The sequence below is a fragment of the Erpetoichthys calabaricus genome, chromosome 2, assembly GCF_900747795.2.
Source record: "Erpetoichthys calabaricus chromosome 2, fErpCal1.3, whole genome shotgun sequence".
NCBI classification, from domain to species: domain Eukaryota; kingdom Metazoa; phylum Chordata; class Cladistia; order Polypteriformes; family Polypteridae; genus Erpetoichthys; species Erpetoichthys calabaricus.
The window spans coordinates 21,222,794-21,242,176 of NC_041395.2; the positions used below are offsets into that span (position 1 = coordinate 21,222,794).

General features: G+C 43.5%; 1 protein-coding gene across 1 annotated transcript in view; it reads right to left on the minus strand.

Moving 5' to 3' along the window:
- Positions 1–1,674: 1,674 nt before the first annotated feature.
- The window catches only part of LOC114645684 (ETS-related transcription factor Elf-5-like), a 73,038-nt gene continuing 55,329 nt past the window's right edge, over positions 1,675–19,383 (minus strand). The window contains exon 7 of the mRNA XM_028793508.2: positions 1,675–2,073. Within this exon, the coding sequence (XP_028649341.1) occupies positions 1,968–2,073 (106 nt within the window). The 3' untranslated portion in view covers positions 1,675–1,967. The remainder of the gene's footprint in view (positions 2,074–19,383) is intronic.

Sequence of the window (19,383 nt, forward strand, 5' to 3'; positions counted from 1 at the left end):
AGCTCATTATCCAAAGCATACCACATCATCTGTAAAACACGGTGGAGGGAGGCAGTGTGATGGCTTGGGCGTGCATGGCTGCCAGTGGCACTGGGACATTAGTGTTTATTGATGATGTGACACAGGACAGAAGCAGCCGAATGAATTCTGAGGTGTTCAGAGACATACTGTCTGCTCAAATCCAGCTAAATACAGCAAATTGTTTCATGATACAGATGGACAATGACCCAAAACATACAGCCAAAGCAACCCAGGAGTTTATTAAAGCAAAGAAGTGGAAAATTCTTGAATGGCCAAGTCAGTCACCTGATCTTAACCCAATTGAGCAAGGAATTTCACTTGTTGAAGACTAAACTTCAGACAGAAAGGCCCACAAACAAACAGCAACTGAAAGCCGCTGCAGTAAAGGCCTGGCAGAGCATTAAAAAGGAGGAAACCCAACATCTGGTGATGTCCAGGAGTTCAAGACTTCAGGCTGTCATTGCCAGCAAAGGGTTTTCAACCAACTATTAGAAATGAACATTTGATTTCCAGTTATTTCATTTGTCCAATTACTTTTGAGCCCCTGAAATGAAGGGATTGTGTTAATAAAATGCTTTAGTTGCCTCACATTTTTATGCAATCGTTTTGTTCACCCCACTGAATTAAAGCTGAAAGTCTGCACTTCAACTGCATCTGAGTTGTTTCATTTAAAATTCATTGTGGTAATGTACAGAACCAAAATTAGAAAAAAGTTGTTTCTGTCCAAATATTTATGGACCTGTGTATGTGTATATATGTATATATATATATATATATATATTCACGGCATTCGTAGTCTGTGTCACAATCTGATTGTATGGGTGGTTACCTACCAGGTAATGCTTGTGGTTGGCCAGCAATGAGGGCGAAACACGTGTCGTGTACTCTTTGCATTTATTTGACAGTAAACTATTTCAACCATATATATATATATATATATATATATATATAGATATAGATATAGATATATATATATATATATATATAGATATAGATATATAGAGAGAGATGATACAACCTAGTTGCTGTTGGTTGTTGTTGATGCAGGCTGTGTACTAGTATTTAATCCTATCAACATTTTCTAATGGTTTAATGATTGGCATATTTATTATAGTGCATGGATTACAGGTTATGGTTATGGTAATGTGTGTGTATAAAAAAAAAAAAAAAGTTATTTACTTTAAAGTTATACTATAGACCTGAAAATATTGTCACCTGAAAGGAGAGGTGTAATGAACTTTTCAGTGAGCCTTTAAACCTGCTGCGTTGTTGTCAAAGATCACAGACTCCAAGGACACGTCACTAACAACGTGAGAAGCTTCCTAATGACAGGGGTGTAAAATGCTATCAAGCGTGAAGTAACAAAATGGCAGTGAAACCCTAGTGATGGTTGTGTGTGAAAATCCCAGGAGATCAGCAGTTTCTGAAATACTCAGAGCAGCCCGTCTGGCACTGACAGCCATGCCACGTTCAAAGTCACTTCAGTCCCCTTTGTTCTCCATTCTGATCCACAGTTTCAACTCCAGCAGGTGGTCTTGATGATTTTTCCAGGCCGAAATGCATTGAGTTGCTGCCATGTGGTTGGCTGTTCAGATATTTGTGTTAAGAAGCCGTTGAACTGGTGTACCTAATAAAGTGGACGGCGAGTGTAAATGCTGAACAGACTAATAATTTATTATTACCAACCCTGAACCACTGAATAATTAAAAAAAAAATGAATATCACAGTAAATGTAGCAAACAAAAATAATAACATTTCAATTTCTGCAGGTGCATGAACAAAAGCAACAAAAAAAACAAAACATTTTTTGATGTGGTCGTCTGAGGCACACATTGCGCATCTGGAGGAGAGAGGAGGAAGTGCAGAGCGGTCATCTCTCATCTTCGTCATTGTCATCTTGTTCTTCTCCTCTTTCACAGTTTTCAATTAGTAAAATTGGATTCTGCTCACTGCCCTTTGTCTTGGCCTTCCCTCCATCCGTGGGCTTTTTTGCCAAATTTGTACACCAGCCTCCTGTCGACCCGCTCTAGAATGCCAGTTTTATAGTAATGTCTGTGGAAAGAGGGGAGACAGGAGTGTTAATGCTTGTTAATCAGGGCGTTTTTGATCTCATCGATTAGTTCACGTCAGCGAGGCACTGAGAGAAAGAGCTTGTGCAGCACTGGGAACACACACACGCCGTCCACCGAAGATGAAACACTCTTATAACACACTGGTGAGGCCTCGTCTGGAGTACTGGGTGGAGAAAAAGGTAGAGAAGGTCCAGAGAGGAGCGACTAGGCTGATTCAGGGCTACAGGGGATGAATTATGAGGGAAGAATAAAAGAGCTGAGCCTTTAGAGTTTAAGAAAAAGAAGATGAAGAGGAGACCTGACTGAAGTGTTTAAAATGATGAAGTGAATTAGTCTGGTGGATCGAGACGGTGACTTTAAAATGAGTTCATCAAGAACACGGGAACACAGTTGGAACCTTGTGAAGGGTAAATTTCATACAAACATTAGGAAGTTTTTCTTTACACAAAGAACGATAGACACCTGGAATAAGCGACCAAGTAGAGTGGTAGACAGTAAGACTTTAGTGACTTTTAAAACTCAACTTGATGTTATTTTGGAACATTAAAGTATTAGAACAATCAAGATGATAAGAGGCAATTCAGCCCAACGAAGCCTGCCAGTCTTATCCTCTTAATTCTTCTAAAACAAAAGTAAAACTAAAATAAAAAGTAGACAAGAGTACAAGGAGATAAGGCGCAAGGTGAAGAGAGAGGTGGTGAAGGCTAAAGAAAAGGCGTATGATGAGTTGTATGAGAGGCTGGACACTAAGGAGGGAGAAAAGGACCGATGGGCTAAACAGTGGGACCGAGCTGGGAAAGATGTACAGCGGGTTAGGGTGATAAAGAATAAAGATGGACAAGAGAGGAGAGTGTGTTGAGCAGATGGAAAGAGGACTTTGAGAGGCTGATGAATGAAGAGAACGAGAGAGAGAAGAGGTTGGATGATGTGGAGATAGTGAATCAGGAAGTGCAACGGATTAGCAAGAAGGAATTAAGGACAGCTATGAAGAGGATGAAAAATGGAAAGGCCGTTGGTCCAGATGACATACCTAAGGAAGCATGGAGGTGTTTAGGAGAGATGGCAGTGGAGTTTTTAACCAGATTGTTTAATGGAATCTTGGAAAGTGAGAGGATGCCTGAGGAGTGGAGAAGAAGTGTACTGGTGCAGATATTTAAGAATAAGGGGGATGTGCAGGACTGTAGTAACTACAGGGGAATAAAATTGATGAGCAACAGCATGAAGTTATGGGAAAGAGTAGTGGAAAATAGGTTAAGAAGTGAGGTGATGATAAGTGAGCAGCAGGATGGTTTCATGCCACAGATGTGATGTTTGCTCTGAGGGTGTTGATGGAGAAGTTTACAGAAGGCCAGAAGGAGTTGCATTGCGTCTTTGTGGACCTGGAGAAAGCATATGACAGGGTGCCTCAAGAGGAGTTGTGGTATTGTATGAGGAAGTCGGTAGTGGCAGAGAAGTACGTAAGAGTGGTACAGGATATGTACGAGGGAAGTGTGACAGTGGTGAGGTCTGTTGTAGGAGTGACGGAGGTGGGATTACATCAGGGATCAAATCTGAGCCCTTTTCTTATTTGCAATGGTGATGGACAGATTGACAGACAAGATTAGACAGGAGTCCCTGTGAACTATGATGTTTGCTAAAGACATTGTGATTAGCAGCAATAGTAGGGAGCAGGTGAAGGAGACCCTGGAGAGGTGGAGATATGCTCTAGAGAGGAGAGGAATGAAGGTCAGCAGGAATGGTGAGGATGAGGGAGTAGATTTGGAGAAGGTGGATGAGTTTAAATACTTGGGATCAACAGTACAGAGTAATGGGGAGTGTGGAAGAGAGGTGAAGAAGAGAGTGCAGGCAGGGTGGAATGGGTGAAGAGTGTCAGGAGTGATTTGTGACAGACGGGTATCAGCAAGAGTGAAAGGGAAGGTCTACAGGATGGGCTGGAGACGGTGGCACTGATCAGAAAGCAGGAGACAGAGCTAGAGGTGGCAGAGTTAAAGATGCTAAGATTTGCACTGGGTGTGAAGAGGATGGACAGGACTAGAAATGAGGACATTAGAGGGTCAGCTCAAGTTGGACGGTTGGGAGACAAAGTCAGAGAGGCGAGATTGCGTTGGTTTGGACATGTGCAGAGGAGAGATGCTGGGTATATTAGGAGAAGGATGCTAAGGATAGAGCTGTCAGGGAAGAGGAGAAGAGGAAGGCCTAAGAGAAGGTTTATGGATGTGGTGAGAGAGGACATGCAGGTGATGGGTGTGACAGAACAAGATGACAAGGACAGGAAGATATGGAAGAAGATGGTCTGCTGTGGAGACCCCTAACGGGAGCTGCCGAAAGAAGAAGAAGTGGTAAAGGTGAAGTCTGTCTGGTGTCCTGAGGAGGGCATCTTAGATAAGGTGGGCTGACTGCTCTAAGGGGAGACCAAGAGAGAGAAAAACGCTGCTTTGACTCATACTTTGCCCAAAATAAAAAAAAAAAAAAAAAAAAAAAACAAACACAAATCTAATGGCACTGCACACTCAGATTCACACCTTCCTCCATTTTTCAGCTGCTGTTGAACTGCAGACAGTTGGCACATTAGGTTATTTTATTACTTATTATTTGACTGACGCCTTTATCTGAGGCATCGCACATTTAATCATAATAATATAATTCTTTACATTTATATTGTGCTTTTTTCACTACTCAAAGCACTTTACACAGTGAATGGTGAGCCACTTCAAGCAACACTAATGATGCAATGGCAGCCATGATTGCTTGAGTCCGCTCACCACACATTGGCTATTTGGTGGTGAGAGAGATAACCAATCAGAGACAGGGAATGATTAGGGGGCTAGAATGACCAGGCCATGGTGGGCAATTTACCCAGGACATCGGTTTACACCCTACTCTTCACAAAGCTTGCTCTGACCACAGAGAGTCAGAACCTCTGCTTTATGTCTCATCTGAAGGACAGTGACATTTCTACAGCATAGTGTCCCCCATCACTGCAGTGCGACATTGGGATTCACATTCGGACCACAGGGTAAGCGTCCCCTGCTGGCCTCACCAACACCTCTCCCAGCAGCGACATATGAAAGGCACTATATAATAGATAGATAGATAGATAGATATGAAAGGCACTATATGATAGATAGATAGATAGATATGAAAGGCACTATATGATAGATAGACAGATAGATAGATATGAAAGGCACTATATGATAGATATGAAAGGCACTATATGATAGATAGCTTGGTAGAAATTCACTATACAATAAATGGATAGAAATTAAAGGCACTATATGATAGATAGATATGAAAGGCACTATATGATAGATAGATAGATAGATATGAAAGGCACTATATGATAGATAGATAGATAGATAGATATGAAAGGAACTATATAATAGATAGATAGATAGATAGATATGAAAGGCACTATATGATAGATAGATATGAAAGGCACTATGATAGATAGATAGATAGATATGAAAGGCACTATATGATAGATAGATAGATATGAAAGGAACTATATAATAGATAGATAGATAGATAGATATGAAAGGCACTATATGATAGATAGATATGAAAGGCACTATATGATAGATAGATATGAAAGGCACTATGATAGATAGATAGATAGATATGAAAGGCACTATATGATAGATAGATAGATAGATATGAAAGGCACTATATGATAGATAGCTTGGTAGAAATTCACTATACAATAAATGGATAGAAATTAAAGGCACTATTAGATAGATAGATAGATAGATAGATAGATAGATATGAAAAGCAATATATAATAGATATGAAAGGCACTATATGATAGATAGATAGATAGATAGATAGATATGAAAGGCACTATATGATAGATAGCTTGGTAGAAATTCACTATACAATAAATGGATAGAAATTAAAGGCACTATTAGATAGATAGATAGATAGATAGATAGATAGATAGATAGATAGATAGATAGATAGATATGAAAAGCAATATATAATAGATATGAAAGGCACTATATGATAGATAGATAGATAGATATGAAAGGCACTATATGATAGATAGCTTGGTAGAAATTCACTATACAATAAATGGATTGAAATTAAAGGCACTATTAGATAGATAGATAGATATGAAAAGCAATATATAATACAAAGTCACTGCAATGGAGATTAGGGATCCACATTCAGACCACAGACTAAGCGCCCCCTGCTGGCATCACCAACACCTCTTCTAGCAGCGACCCAAGCTTTTTCTCAGATGGTCTCCTATCCAAGTACTTGCTGGGCCATACATGCTTAGCTTCAGATAGATATGAAAGGCATTATATAATAGATAGATTGATAGCTTGGTAGAAATTCACTATACATTAGATAGTTAGAAATTAAAAGCACTATATAACAAATAGATAGAAATTAAAGGCACTATTATATAGATAGATTAGTATCCATCCATTTTCCAACCCGCTGAATCTGAACATAAGGTCACGGGGTCTGCTGGAGCCAATCCCAGCCAACACATGGCGCAAGGCAGGAAACAAACCCCGGGCAGGGCGCACACCCACACTCACCCACACACCAAGCACACACTAGGGACAATTTAGAATTGCCAGTCCACCTAACCTGAATGTCTTTAGACTGTGGGAGGAAACCCACGCAGACATGGGGAGAACCCGGGAAGCGAACCCAGGTCTCGGCCACCGTGTGTGCCGCCCATAGTTAGATATGAAAAGCAATATATAATAGATAGAAAGTCACTGCACTGGGGATTAGAGATCCAAATTCAGACCACAGACGAAGCGCCCCCTGCTGGCCCTACCAGCACCTCTTCCAGCAGCGACCCAAGCTTTTCCCAGAACTGGCCGGGCCTGAACATGCGGATGACCTCATCTGAAGTGCAGGTGACATGGCTGCTGGTATCTGAGAGACAATTGGGGACATTTCTTTTGTTTTTCCAATCAGAACACAGGCAGGTGAAGGGACTTGCTGAGGGTCACACCGAGTCGGCACACTCACCTCACCTTATCCACTACGCCACGCTGGCTGCCGTTATTTTCTCACGTGATTCAAGTTTGTTGCAGCTGTTCTGATGACAGCCCCCCCTTACTAAATGTGTCCGGTTCGGCCCACGTCATGTAAGACAAACTGTGTCAGTATTGGATGTGTGAACTGTGAGGTGAGAGTTATGTCCTAAAGAGCAGCTCATCGACATTTTAAAGGTCCATTTTCTTAGAACTTGCGTTTCGGCGAAGAGATTTTCCCATCCGCTCTGCTTGATTATCTGCCCGTTGGTTGATTGCATCAAACGCTGTGTCATCTTGACTGTCACTTCACCTCCTCTCCGCTCTCGCTGCTGCTGCGTCTATCACTGCAATCTCCGCTGTGCCTGCAAGCCAAGAGGAGGCTCTGATGGCAATCGGCGATGCTTCCTGTTTGCTACTTTCATCTTTCACCACGAAGAAGCCTACTGACCACCTTCTTATTTCCACGCTTTCATCGCTGAGGCGGTCTCCATTTTTTTTCTCGGTTTGGTGAGACAGATTCAACTTGTTTGAAAGCAGACCAACCAACCAACTGCCCATCCACTATCAAAACTGGTTCATTTAGTTTAGGGTCACAGTAACTGGGATGGACTGGGATCAGAGTGGTAGCTCTGAGGCTAAGGATCTCGGCTGCTGGATCAAATCCCTGTTACTGCTAAAAGGGATCCAACTCTGTTGGGCCCTTGAGTTAAGGTGGTCCTCCAGGGGGCGCTCTGACCCAAAGGGATATGTGAAAACTTAACAAATTCAGAATACAAGAAATTGTATGAGGTGACATTAAGAACAAAAACAAAAAAATGTCGGTCCACACGGGCCCACCACGATCAGCCAGACAGCCGCCAGTGAACGTACACTGAACGGGTAAAGTAAAGTAGCGCAGTATACCATCATGTCATGTCATTTTCTAACTGGCTTAGACTGGGTCATAGGGGGGAGCTGGAGCCTCTCCCAGCTGGCATGGGGTGCGAGGCAGGAATGAACACGGTCATAGAAGCACACGCCGCCTGATGATGTGACCCCCAATCCCCCCACGCTCTCTGACAGTCTCTGTCTGTTTTATTCCCGAGTCACTCAGCGAATATCCTGCGCTTGGCTGAGCCTCGATAAGAAACGGGATGGCGTATGCGTCATGTGTTAGCGTACTGTTAGAGATCAGATGAGATTACATCCATCCATCCATTATCCAACCTGCTATATCCTAACTACAGGGTCACGGGGGTCTGCTGGAGCCAATCCCAGCCAACACAGGGCACAAGGCAGGAAACAAACCCCGGGCAGGGCACCAGCCCACTGCAGGGCACACCCACACCCACACACCAATTTAGAATCGCCAATGCACCTAACCTGCATGTCTTTGGACTGTGGGAGGAAACCCACGCAGACACGGGGAGAACATGCCAACTCCACGCAGGGAGGACCCGGGAAGGTCTCCTAACTGTGAGGCAGCATCACTACCCACTGCGCCACCGTGCCGCCCTTGAGATTACGTCAACTTTATTAATCCTAAGGAGATAGTCAGATGCCTAGAAATCACAAGGAATATCAACCCCCATAAGGCAGCTGGACCAGACAACATCCCTGGGCGGGCTCTCAGAGCATGTGCCAACAACCTGGCTGATGTTCTCTGCTCCATCTTCAACCTTTTCCTCAGTCGGCGCATCATTCCGTCCTGCTTTAAGACTACAGTCATCGTCCCCCTTGCTAAAAAAAAGCCCACCCACCTGTCTGAATGACTACAGGCCGGTAGCACTCACTCCAATCATCATGAAGTGATTTGAGAGAGTGGTGCTGGTCCACATTCACAGCAGCATACCGGACACTCTGGACCCACTGCAGTATGCCAACCGGCCCAACAGGTCCACCTCAGATGCCATCGCGGCAGTACTACATCATTCCCTCTCCCATCTGGAGAACAAAGACTCCTACATCAGGATGCTCTTTGTTGACTACAGCTCTGCCTTTAACATGGCTATCACCCATAAGCTGTCTGCACTTGGCCTGCACCCCACCCTCTGTGACTGGCTCCTAGACTTTCTGACTGGCAGGCCCCAGTCTATCAGGATTGGTAATAGGATTTCAGCCACCATTATCACAAGCACAGGCACCCCACAGGGATGCGTCCTCAGCCCCATCCTCTACACCCTGTTCACCCACGACATCATCCTGAAGTTCACAGACGACACCACAGTGACTGGACGCATCACTGGAGGGGACGAGGTGGCCTACAGGAGGGAGGTGGCCAGTCTGGTGTCATGGTGTGAGGACAACAACCTCACCCTCAACACAGACAAGACGAAGGAGATGATAGTGGACATGATGAAGGAGAGGAGACCTCACCGGCCACTGTTCATCCGAGGGCTTGAAGTGGAGAGGGTGAGCAGCATTAAATACCTGGGCGTCTACATCAGTGAGGACCTCACTTGGACCCTTAACACCACACAGCTGGTCAAGAGGGCTCAACAGCGGCTGTACTTTCTGAGGAGGCTGAGGAAGTTTGGTATGTCGACTAAGATCCTCGGCAACTTCTACAGCTGCATTGTTGAGCGCATCTTGACCAGCTGCATCACTGTGTGGTATAGCAACACTACTGCTATGGACCACAAACGCCTGCAGAGAAGATCACCAGGACCCCACTGCCCTCTCAGCAGAGCATCTACAACTGCAGAGTCTGCAGGAGAACTGCCTCGATCCTCAGGGACCCCACCCACACGAACTGTTCACACTTCTACCCTCAGGCAGGAGGTATTGGAGTATGAAATGCAGGACTTCCAGGCTAAAGAACTCTTTCTTCTCCAAGGCCATTAGACTCCTAAATAACTTACTGGAGTTTATAACTGTGGTTCACCTCATTCCATCTACTCACACAACTGTATTGGACTTGTCCATCACACACCTACCTGCACCTTACACTTTATACTTCTATTCTGTTTTTATACTTTATGCTGCCTCTGTTACTTATTATCTATCTGCTACTTATTATTTGTGTTTACCTTTATTCGTTGATTTTGTCATTTGGTGTGGACAGCAGAGAAAGACTTTCATTGTACAGGGAAACGTGTTGTGCGCAGTACAATAAACTTTGAACTTGGACACAGACTCACAGGACAGATAATCAATCAATCAATCGATTGATCAATCAACGGTGGTGCAGTTGTAGCACTGCTGCCTCCCATTATGGAGCCCTCGGCTCGCACCCCAACCACAGCCCTGCTAATAAATGTCTGACTCGTGACTTGGGACAGCTGAGCTACCCAAGCTTGAAGGACTGAATGGTCTCCTCTCGTTTGTCCAACTTCTTATGTACTTTGTACAGACATTACAAAATGAACTTCACATTTTAATTTGCAACTTAACGAATATTAGCATTTAGTTTGGGGATGTCCCATAGACGCGTTGAATTGCCTCATAACTGCAGGCAAAAAAAGACCCCCAAAGGCGCCTCTTCACACACTACAGTGGTATGAGCCTGTGGCTAAAAGTGCTCCAAGAGAGCGCCTCCTGGAGGAGATGGAGGGGACTTTTCATCATGGTATCCATACTTTACCACCATCTTCTTTTCCACAACAGCTTCCAGGGTGTCCAGTTCTGTTGTAAGACACTTTGGATAAAAGTGTCTGCTAAGCAAAGAAGCATAAATGTCCAGGGTTCTACCTGTGATGAAGCAGACTTTCCTGTTAAGTTTCTTCAGGCGTTGTGCTTCTTTTGAGCTCAGGTTGCTTCCCCCAGAAGACCTCAGTGTAGAACACCACAGTGGCTACTATGGACTGGTAGAACATTTCCAGCAACTTGCTGCACACATTAAAAGTCCTGAGTCTCCTTTGCAAGTCCAGTCTGCTCAGGCCCACTCTGTGTTGTCAGACCAGTCCGGTTTGTTGTTGAGGTGGACCCCCAGATCCTTGCTGCTCTGCACCACTTCCACATCCTCCCACTGAAAGCTGACTTGTCTCAGAGGCTCCTTGGCATGTCGGAAGTCCACCACCAGCTCTTTTGTGTTGGTGACGTTGAGTTGCAGGTTGTTGTCTCTGCACCACAAGATGAAGTCCTCCACGACTTCCCTGTACTGGGACTCATCTCCATTACTAATGATGGACGAGTCATCTGAGTGTTTCAATAGATGGGAAGTACTGGTACTGTACTGGAAGTCCATTGTGTAGAGGGGTGAACAGGAAGGGAGACAGGACAGTGCCCTGAGGTGCTCTAGTATGACACACCACTATTTCTGACACACAGCCCCTCAGCCTCATAAACTGCTATCTGTTATTTTTAGGTAGTCCGTGATCCAGGAGATTGAGGTGGCATGAAGATTCAAAGCAGTAGCGTAGCGTGGGTGTCAACCGCTTGGGGCGGAGGTAAATTCCGCCGCCCCCTTATTTAGGTATGGTTCAAATTTTTACAAGATATTATTATTATTTATTGTGAAATTTTGCTGCCCCCTAAAAGTGCCGCCCAGGGCGGGCCGCCCCTACTACGCTACACCACTGATTCAAAGCCTTGAGCTTTTTCCCCAGTTGATGAGGCAGAATGGTGTTAAAAACCGTGACAAAGTCAAAGATGATCCTGATCCTGACTGTGGTGCCGGCTTTGTCCAAATGGGAGTAAGCTCTGTGAAGAGTGTAGATGAGAGCGTCCGTCACACCTACATGTGTCTGATAGGCAAACTGCAGGGGGTCCAGAAGTTCAGGGGTCGAAGCTGTTTTAGGGCCAGACACTCAAAAGTCTTCATGATGAATGAAGTAAGAGCAACTGGTCTGAAGTCCTTTGGATTACTGGAATGCCCTTTTGTTGGATAGGATGAGACATTAGATGAAGGGTCCAGCTAGAATGGACAGAACTATAAAGGCGATGCGTTAAGGGAGACAACCATCCAGGATACTTCACCCCTCCCAATACTCTAGGCGGCAGTACTCCTGGGCCAATATATTCCTGTATGTGCCCACAGGCAGTGTTGGCAGCTGTAGTCATGTGGAACAACCCTGCTCAGCATTATGGGTGCCACCAGTGAGAGCTGGAGAAGAAACTGATCCCAGTCTCGAAGGGACTTCCACCTGACCTGGAAGTAACAACATAATGTTGGTGCTACAGTACCAGAAGTACTCCTGGGTCTGAAATAAAAAGGGGCTGCATCACCTCAGAGGAGGTGTTGGAATTGGGACAGGAAGCTAAATATTGCATGTTGTAGATATTATGATGAGCTTGATGAACTGAGACGGAGCCTGTTGGAGGTACTTTTGTGCCAATAAAATTAATTTATATGAACCTGTGACTGTTTGATAGCAGTTGTACCTGGGGATCGGGGCTCGGTGGCGCTCCCTTGTGTCGCGGTATGTTTAGATGTTTTATTGCCATTTTTATTGTCTTTGGAGGATTCATTTCTTATATTTCAAATTATTGTGTTGATTTTCTTTATGACTGGTTAATTATGTACTGTGTCTACAAGTTTATTTATGTTCCCTCTTCTTCGTGGGTGGAGATCTAAGAGGCGGGGCCACTGAGACATCACTCCACCTTCTTGGTGGGTAGAGACCTTAGAGGCGGGGCCACTATGACATCACCCCGCCTGAGCCCTCCCTCTGGGTATTTATGTCAAAACCAGTGGAGAGCTCAGACATGAAAAATAATTTTAATATCTTAGAATAGGGGGGGGGTCTGTCATTTGAGGCAGTCAGTGATGTACTACAAGGTGCAACTTTAAGTTAATTTTTTTAACAGTATGATGTTTACTTTTTTAAAGTGGAATGTTAGATGTCTGAAAGGAATTTATAAACTTTATAGAGGATTTGGCTTTTTCTCCAAGGGCCTCATGTATAATTCAGTGTGTAGAAGTCAGACTAAAACATGGCGTATGGACAAAAAAAGAAATGTGCGTACTCAAAAAAATTCAGATGCATGAAACTGTGTACACTAAGTTCCACGTACCTCCCTTTATAAATCCTAATCAACTTGAATTTTAATGCATATGCACACATACAGTCATATGAAAAAGTTTGGGAACCCCTCTTAATTCTTTGGATTTTTGTTTCTCATTGGCTGAGCTTTCAAAGTAGCAACTTCCTTTTAATATCTGACATGCCTTATGGAAACAGTAGTATTTCAGCAGTGACAGAAAATATGCAATATGCATCATAACAAAATTAGACAGGTGCATAAATGTGGGCACCCCAACAGAGATATGACATCAATACTTAGTTGAGCCTCCTTTTGCAAATCTAACAGCCTCTAGACGCTATCCTCCTATAGCCTTTGATGAGTGTCTGGATTCTGGATCGAGGTATTGTTGACCATTCTTTCATACAAAATCTCTCCAGTTCAGTTCAATTTGATGGACACCCTGCTTCAAATCATCCCATAGATTTTCAATGATATTCAAGTCAGGGGACTGTGACAGCCATTCCGGAACATTGTACTTCTCCCTCTGCATGAATGCCTTTGTAGATTTCGAACTGTATTTTGGGTCATTGTCTTGTTGGAATATCCAACCCCTGCGTAACTTCAACTTTGTGACTGATGCTTGAACATTATCCTGAAGAATTTGTTGATATTGGGTTGAATTCATCCGACCCTCGACTTTAACAAGGGCCCCAGTCCCTGAACTAGCCACACAGCCCCACAGCATGATGGAATCTCCACCACATTTGACAGTAGGTAGCAGGTGTTTTTTTTTGGAATGCGGTGTTCTTCTTCGGCCATGCAAAGCGCTTTTTGTTCTGACCAAATAACTCAATTTTTGTCTCATCAGTCCAAAGCACTTTGTTCCAAAATGACTGGCTTGTCTAAATGAGCATTTACATACAACAAGCGACTCTGTTTGTGGCGTGTGTGCAGAAAGGGCTTCTTTCTCATTACCCTGCCATACAGATATTCTTTGTGTAAATTGTGCTGAATTGTAGAACGATGTACAGATACACCATCTGCAGCAAGATGTTCTTGCAGGTCTTTGGAGGTGATCTGTGTGTTGTCTGTAATCATTCTCACAATCCTGCTCATATGCCGCTCCTGTATTTTTCTTGGCCTGCCAGACCTGCTGGGTTTAACAGCAACTGTGCCTGTGGCCTTCCATTTCCTGATTCCATTCCTTACAGTTGAAACTGACAGTTTAAACCTCTGAGATGGCTTTTTGTAGCCTTCCCCTAAACCATAAGACTCAACAATCTTTGTTTTCAGATCTTTGGAGAGTTGCTTTGAGGATCCCATGCTGTCACTCTTCAGAGGAGAGTCAAAGGGAAGGAAGCACAACTTGTAAATGACCACCTTAAATACCTTTATATCTCATGATGGGACACACCTGTCTATGAAGTTCAAGGCGTAACGAGCTCATCCAACCAATTTGGTGTTGTAAGTAATCAGCATTGAGCAGTGACAGGCATTCAAATCAGCACAATGACAAGGGGACCCACATTTGTGCACAGCCAGTTTTTCACATTTGATTTAATTTCATACAACTAAATACTGCGTCACTAAAAATCTTTGTTCAGAAAACACCGCAGTACTCAGATGTTCCTAGGAAATGAAAGACATACCACTGTTATCTTTATTGTTGAAAGGAGAGTCAACTATTATGTAGGCTGAGAGGGGTTCCCAAACTTTTTCATATGACTGTATAATAATTTTTTTTTTTTTTTAATTTTTTGCATTTATATAGCGCTTTTCTCACTACTCAAAGCGCTCAGCAATTGCAGGTTAAGGGCCTTGCTTAAGGGCCCAACAGAGCAGAGTCCCTAATGGCATTGACGGGATTCGAACCGGCAACCTTCCGATTGCCAGTGCAGATCTCTAGCCTCAGAACCACCACTCCGCCCTGTATGTATTCAATAAACTTGGTTAAAACCTGAGTTATATTTTACATTAGAGGGATTTAATGCGGCACGAAGGGATTTAGGTGTTGGGGTTGGTGTAGCCGTGGGCGGCACGGTGGCGCAGTGGGTAGTGCTGCTGCCTCGCAGTTAGGAGACCTGGGTTCGTTCTCCTCGTGTCTGCGTGGGTTTCCTCCAGGTGCTCTGGTTTTCTCCCACAGTCCAAAGACATACAGGTTAGGTCGATTGGCGAATCTAAATTGTCCCTAGTGTGTGTGCTTGGTGTATGTGTGTGTGTGTGCACTGCGGTGGGCTGTCACCCTACCTGGGGTTTGTTTCCTGCCTTGCGCCCTGTGTTGCCTGGGATTGGCTCCAGCAGACCCCCGTGACCCTGTAGTTAGGATATAGCGGGTTGGGTAATGGATAGATGGATGGTTGGTGTAGCCACTTTTCATTAATATGGAATAGAGTGGACGAAGTAGGTGAGATATATGAAATGCAAATACAGAAGTACAATAAAATCTCAGTATCAGTGGATTCAGTTTCTACGGTTTCAGTTATCCACATTTTATCGTGAGCCTGAAAATGTTAAATGGAAGATTCCAAAAATAAAAGACTGATGCATTCCGTGCTCAGCATGCAGTGGTAACCCTGAGTGCAGGGCTGTGCCTCTGTGTCTGACGTCACTTCTGCCACACTGACATGTCAAGACGCGGGCGTTCCTGCTCCTGCCGCGTTATCACAGCGTAGTAACCCTCAATTTTTCTTAATAATGGCGCCAACATGTAGTGATCTGTGCAGTTCTTCAACACCAGAGAGGAGCCGTGAAGTTCTTCCCATCAGTGAACGCAACGAAGAATGGAGAAGCCGGTGAGGACCCATAATAAGTGAAGATATTTTGTTAAGAAACACATGTACAAATGTGTTTAAGGTGTGCGTGTTTTTCATTACTCCGTCATAACCCGGAGAGTTAAGCTAGAACATCAGAATCGCGTTCAATCGATAGAGAGATGAGAGAGCTCAAGTATAATAATGAACGTTTTTTATTACTTTTTAATTTTGGTAAAGTCTTACTGTGCCTAATTTATTGTTTCATCTGGTAAGACTTTTGTTTAGGTACTGTGTTACTCATTTACTCTTAACGTAACAAGACCTTGACTTCTTCTGGTCTTCATAACGCTTATTAACCACCAGTAGGTCGGTCATTCGTGTCTGTGCTGTGTGGCGTATTGACGTGCTGCTAAAATGACTCGATTATTATGAAGGATTTGCTGCTCTTATACTAAACATGGAATATCAAGAGAAACGCATTTCCGTGAAGCCCCCGCAGACCACTCCAAAGTGACGTCACATTGCAGAGATGATTGAACACTTCACAGAGGCTTTGTAAGTTTCACGAAGTGTTTGTTAAGGTCTTGCCACATAACAGTAAGCGAGCACTCGATGGTTTGATTGCACGCACCATTAAACTTAAGTACGCATGTAAAAGAACAACGACTTCTCTGTCGAGTTCACAGGCGTCTGCAGTAGGTCCTGGAATGTACCACCTGGAGATACGAGGATGGGTTCTGCTGTAATCGACTTCTATCATTATTGCGATTAGCTAACTTCTGAAATGTTAAGAGGCTATTGGGTGGACACAGGAGTAGAAGTGGAACCTGGTGTGGAGATTTCAACGCACACTGCACTTTGTGGGGTAGCAACGATCCCGACGCTAATGGAACAGTGCGGGAGGATTGTATAGATCACCATAAGTTGGTGGCAGAGGTACGAGATATGAAATACGGCAACACAAAGTACCAGCTATTGATCTCACACGGGCGTCTGATACAGTTAACTGGCATTGCTGAGTGGGACGTTAATGTGGGGCTGATCATTTCTTCATCAAGTGTACAGTAGGAATTAGAATTATGCAGAACTGCAACCTCTTATAGTCCCACATGGAACTTTCAACGAGCAAAATGGCTTGAATTTCAAACGTTTGTGTGAAGAGAGTTCAGTAAGAGGCCCTTTTGCCAGCTATTCTCAATGGAAAGTCGCTAACGCATGCTCAAAAAGTCTCAGGATGACGTAATGACCTCCTTTGCATATCTATATTAACCTTTTAGACTCCGCCCCCATTCAGCGTAATGTGGACCGACATTAAGCTAATTTTTCAAAGAAAGTAGTAGCGATCATTCGTTTACCAAGCGCTATACTTGAAATGCAGGCATTTGCCAATAAAATGACGTATTGCACGGGTGTGCGCTGTTTTTCCATCTGCCTGCAATGACAAGTGTCACTGTCCGGTGGGTCCACCACCCCCATATACAAGCGTAAACTTCAAGCCAGATCGTTATTTAATATGTCTTGTGGACTGTGAGATAAGGCAATTTGAAGATGAGTGAGTCAAAGTCTGCCTTTGCTTGTCACCTATTGGACCATCAATTTGAAAATCAAAATGACTGACTGGTTTTTTTTCCACCAATTGGATCTCTACATTTTCCAGTTTAACGTGTCTACTGCGCTCCGTCAAACTGCATAACAATCAGAATAAGTACATGAACTGTTGCCAACGGCTTGAGGAAAGAAAAGTCGCTCATGTCAACTGAAAATATCACTGGATTTCTCGCTAGGCTCTTTTTTAAAATCAAGTCGCCAAAGGGGTCAGAAAAGTCGGTAGATATTAGAACATCAGAACACTCCAGACGAGAACAGGCCATTCAGCCCAGCAAAGCTCGCCAGTCCTATCCACTTATTTCTTCCAAAAAACATCAAGTCCCAAAAGACTTACTGTCTAAGACCCTACTTGGTAGTGTTTCACGAAACACAAAGTCGCCAAGTTGGCAAGACTGGTTAGAGGGGAGTATTAATTATGTCTTTGAACAATTCAGTAATGGCCAGTAATATTGTATCTATGCGTCTGTTCGGTTGCTGTGTCTCTGTCATTCTGAAAGATGGCGCATCAAAAATATTTTTAGTAACAAAATGCATTTCATTTGTCATTCCAATAGATGGTGCATCACTAAATTTAACACTGTGGCCACATACCCAGCACAATAGAATTTAGTATCTGTGATGTGCTTGTCTGTATTAGCCGGACCTCCAAACTAGCCATTGACCAACACTCCCACCCAACCACCTTTGCCATGCACCATAATAGACAGTTTTGGGTTTTTAGTGTGTGGTGAATGATGAGATGAAAGTATACAATTGGCTAATGGTGCAGATTTCGCTTTTGCTTATTCATTTTTGCTTGTCCTGTGCCTGCTTGTTTCATGTGAATCTTTCTGGGTTGGAAACCATCGCTGCCTGGGGGCATTCCCAACTTCCACACACACATCGGCAACACGGTAGGACAAAACATTTCATGACTTTCAGGAGGCCGGCGATTTCATTTCGTAACTGCACTGCTGTCCCCTGAAACAGCCAAACTGGACTCATGTCGTGTTTATCGTGCTCAGCGACTCATTGGATAACTTTTGTATCTGCAATATTAATCATTTGTGTCGTATACTACTATAAATACTCACAGAAATTTATTGTAATAGGTTACATTTTATAAAACTTAAAGGTCACTAAAAAACTACGCACTTTGTCGGGGGGGACGTCACATATCTTGGTCTCGGCCACGTGATTTGCCTGCGCTGTGATTGTCCATCTCGCGTTTCTCGTGTCAAATTTATCACAATACGCGGTAATCATAGGCCCCAAAATGCATTCATGTGGGGGTTCTGTAATTCGCAGGAGTTTACCGTATTTAATTTGAATACAAATGAAAATGCTTATAACAATAGACCTTAACACTTGTGTACTTGCATACAGATTTGAATTTACTTTGTAATGCTCTAATTTTTAAATAATAAGTAACATTAAACATGCAGTACATTTCTTTGGTGAAGATTTCATGTCATGGGGATTTTGTATCATGAAGCCGCATTCGCAATCGGAGTTGTGCTAAACGTGTTTTGTCTCATGCCTGCTAGTTCCTGCTCTAATTATGTCAGCGTTTCCCAACCTTTAAGTATTTGCGACCCGAGTTTTCATAACAGTTTTAATTGCACCCCCCGTAACGTTTTTGTTAAAACCCTAATAAAATTTATTCCTATATTTTTTGCTGCCGATACGCCGCTACAAGTTTAAAATTTTCCTACGAATAGCGAAATTACGCCACATATAGCAACATTTGTGCCCCCTTTTTTGTTACGCCCCGCTGCATTATGTCATATGTCTGTATTGGTGTTTTATTGGCATGAGCTTCACCAAATTACATTTTACATCTGATGTTGGTGTGGCATTCAAAGCTGGACATTGTGTTACCTTCACTTTTGTTGCAGACATTTTAAAGACCATGACGATCAATCGTCTGATCTCGATTTATTGCATTGCCATTATCAACATTCAACACTCAACTCTGAGAGAAAACTGCTCAAGCCGTTAATGTCACCTTTCAGCTGGCTGTCACTGTCATATAATAAAAGTTATGGCCTTGAGTATCATCCT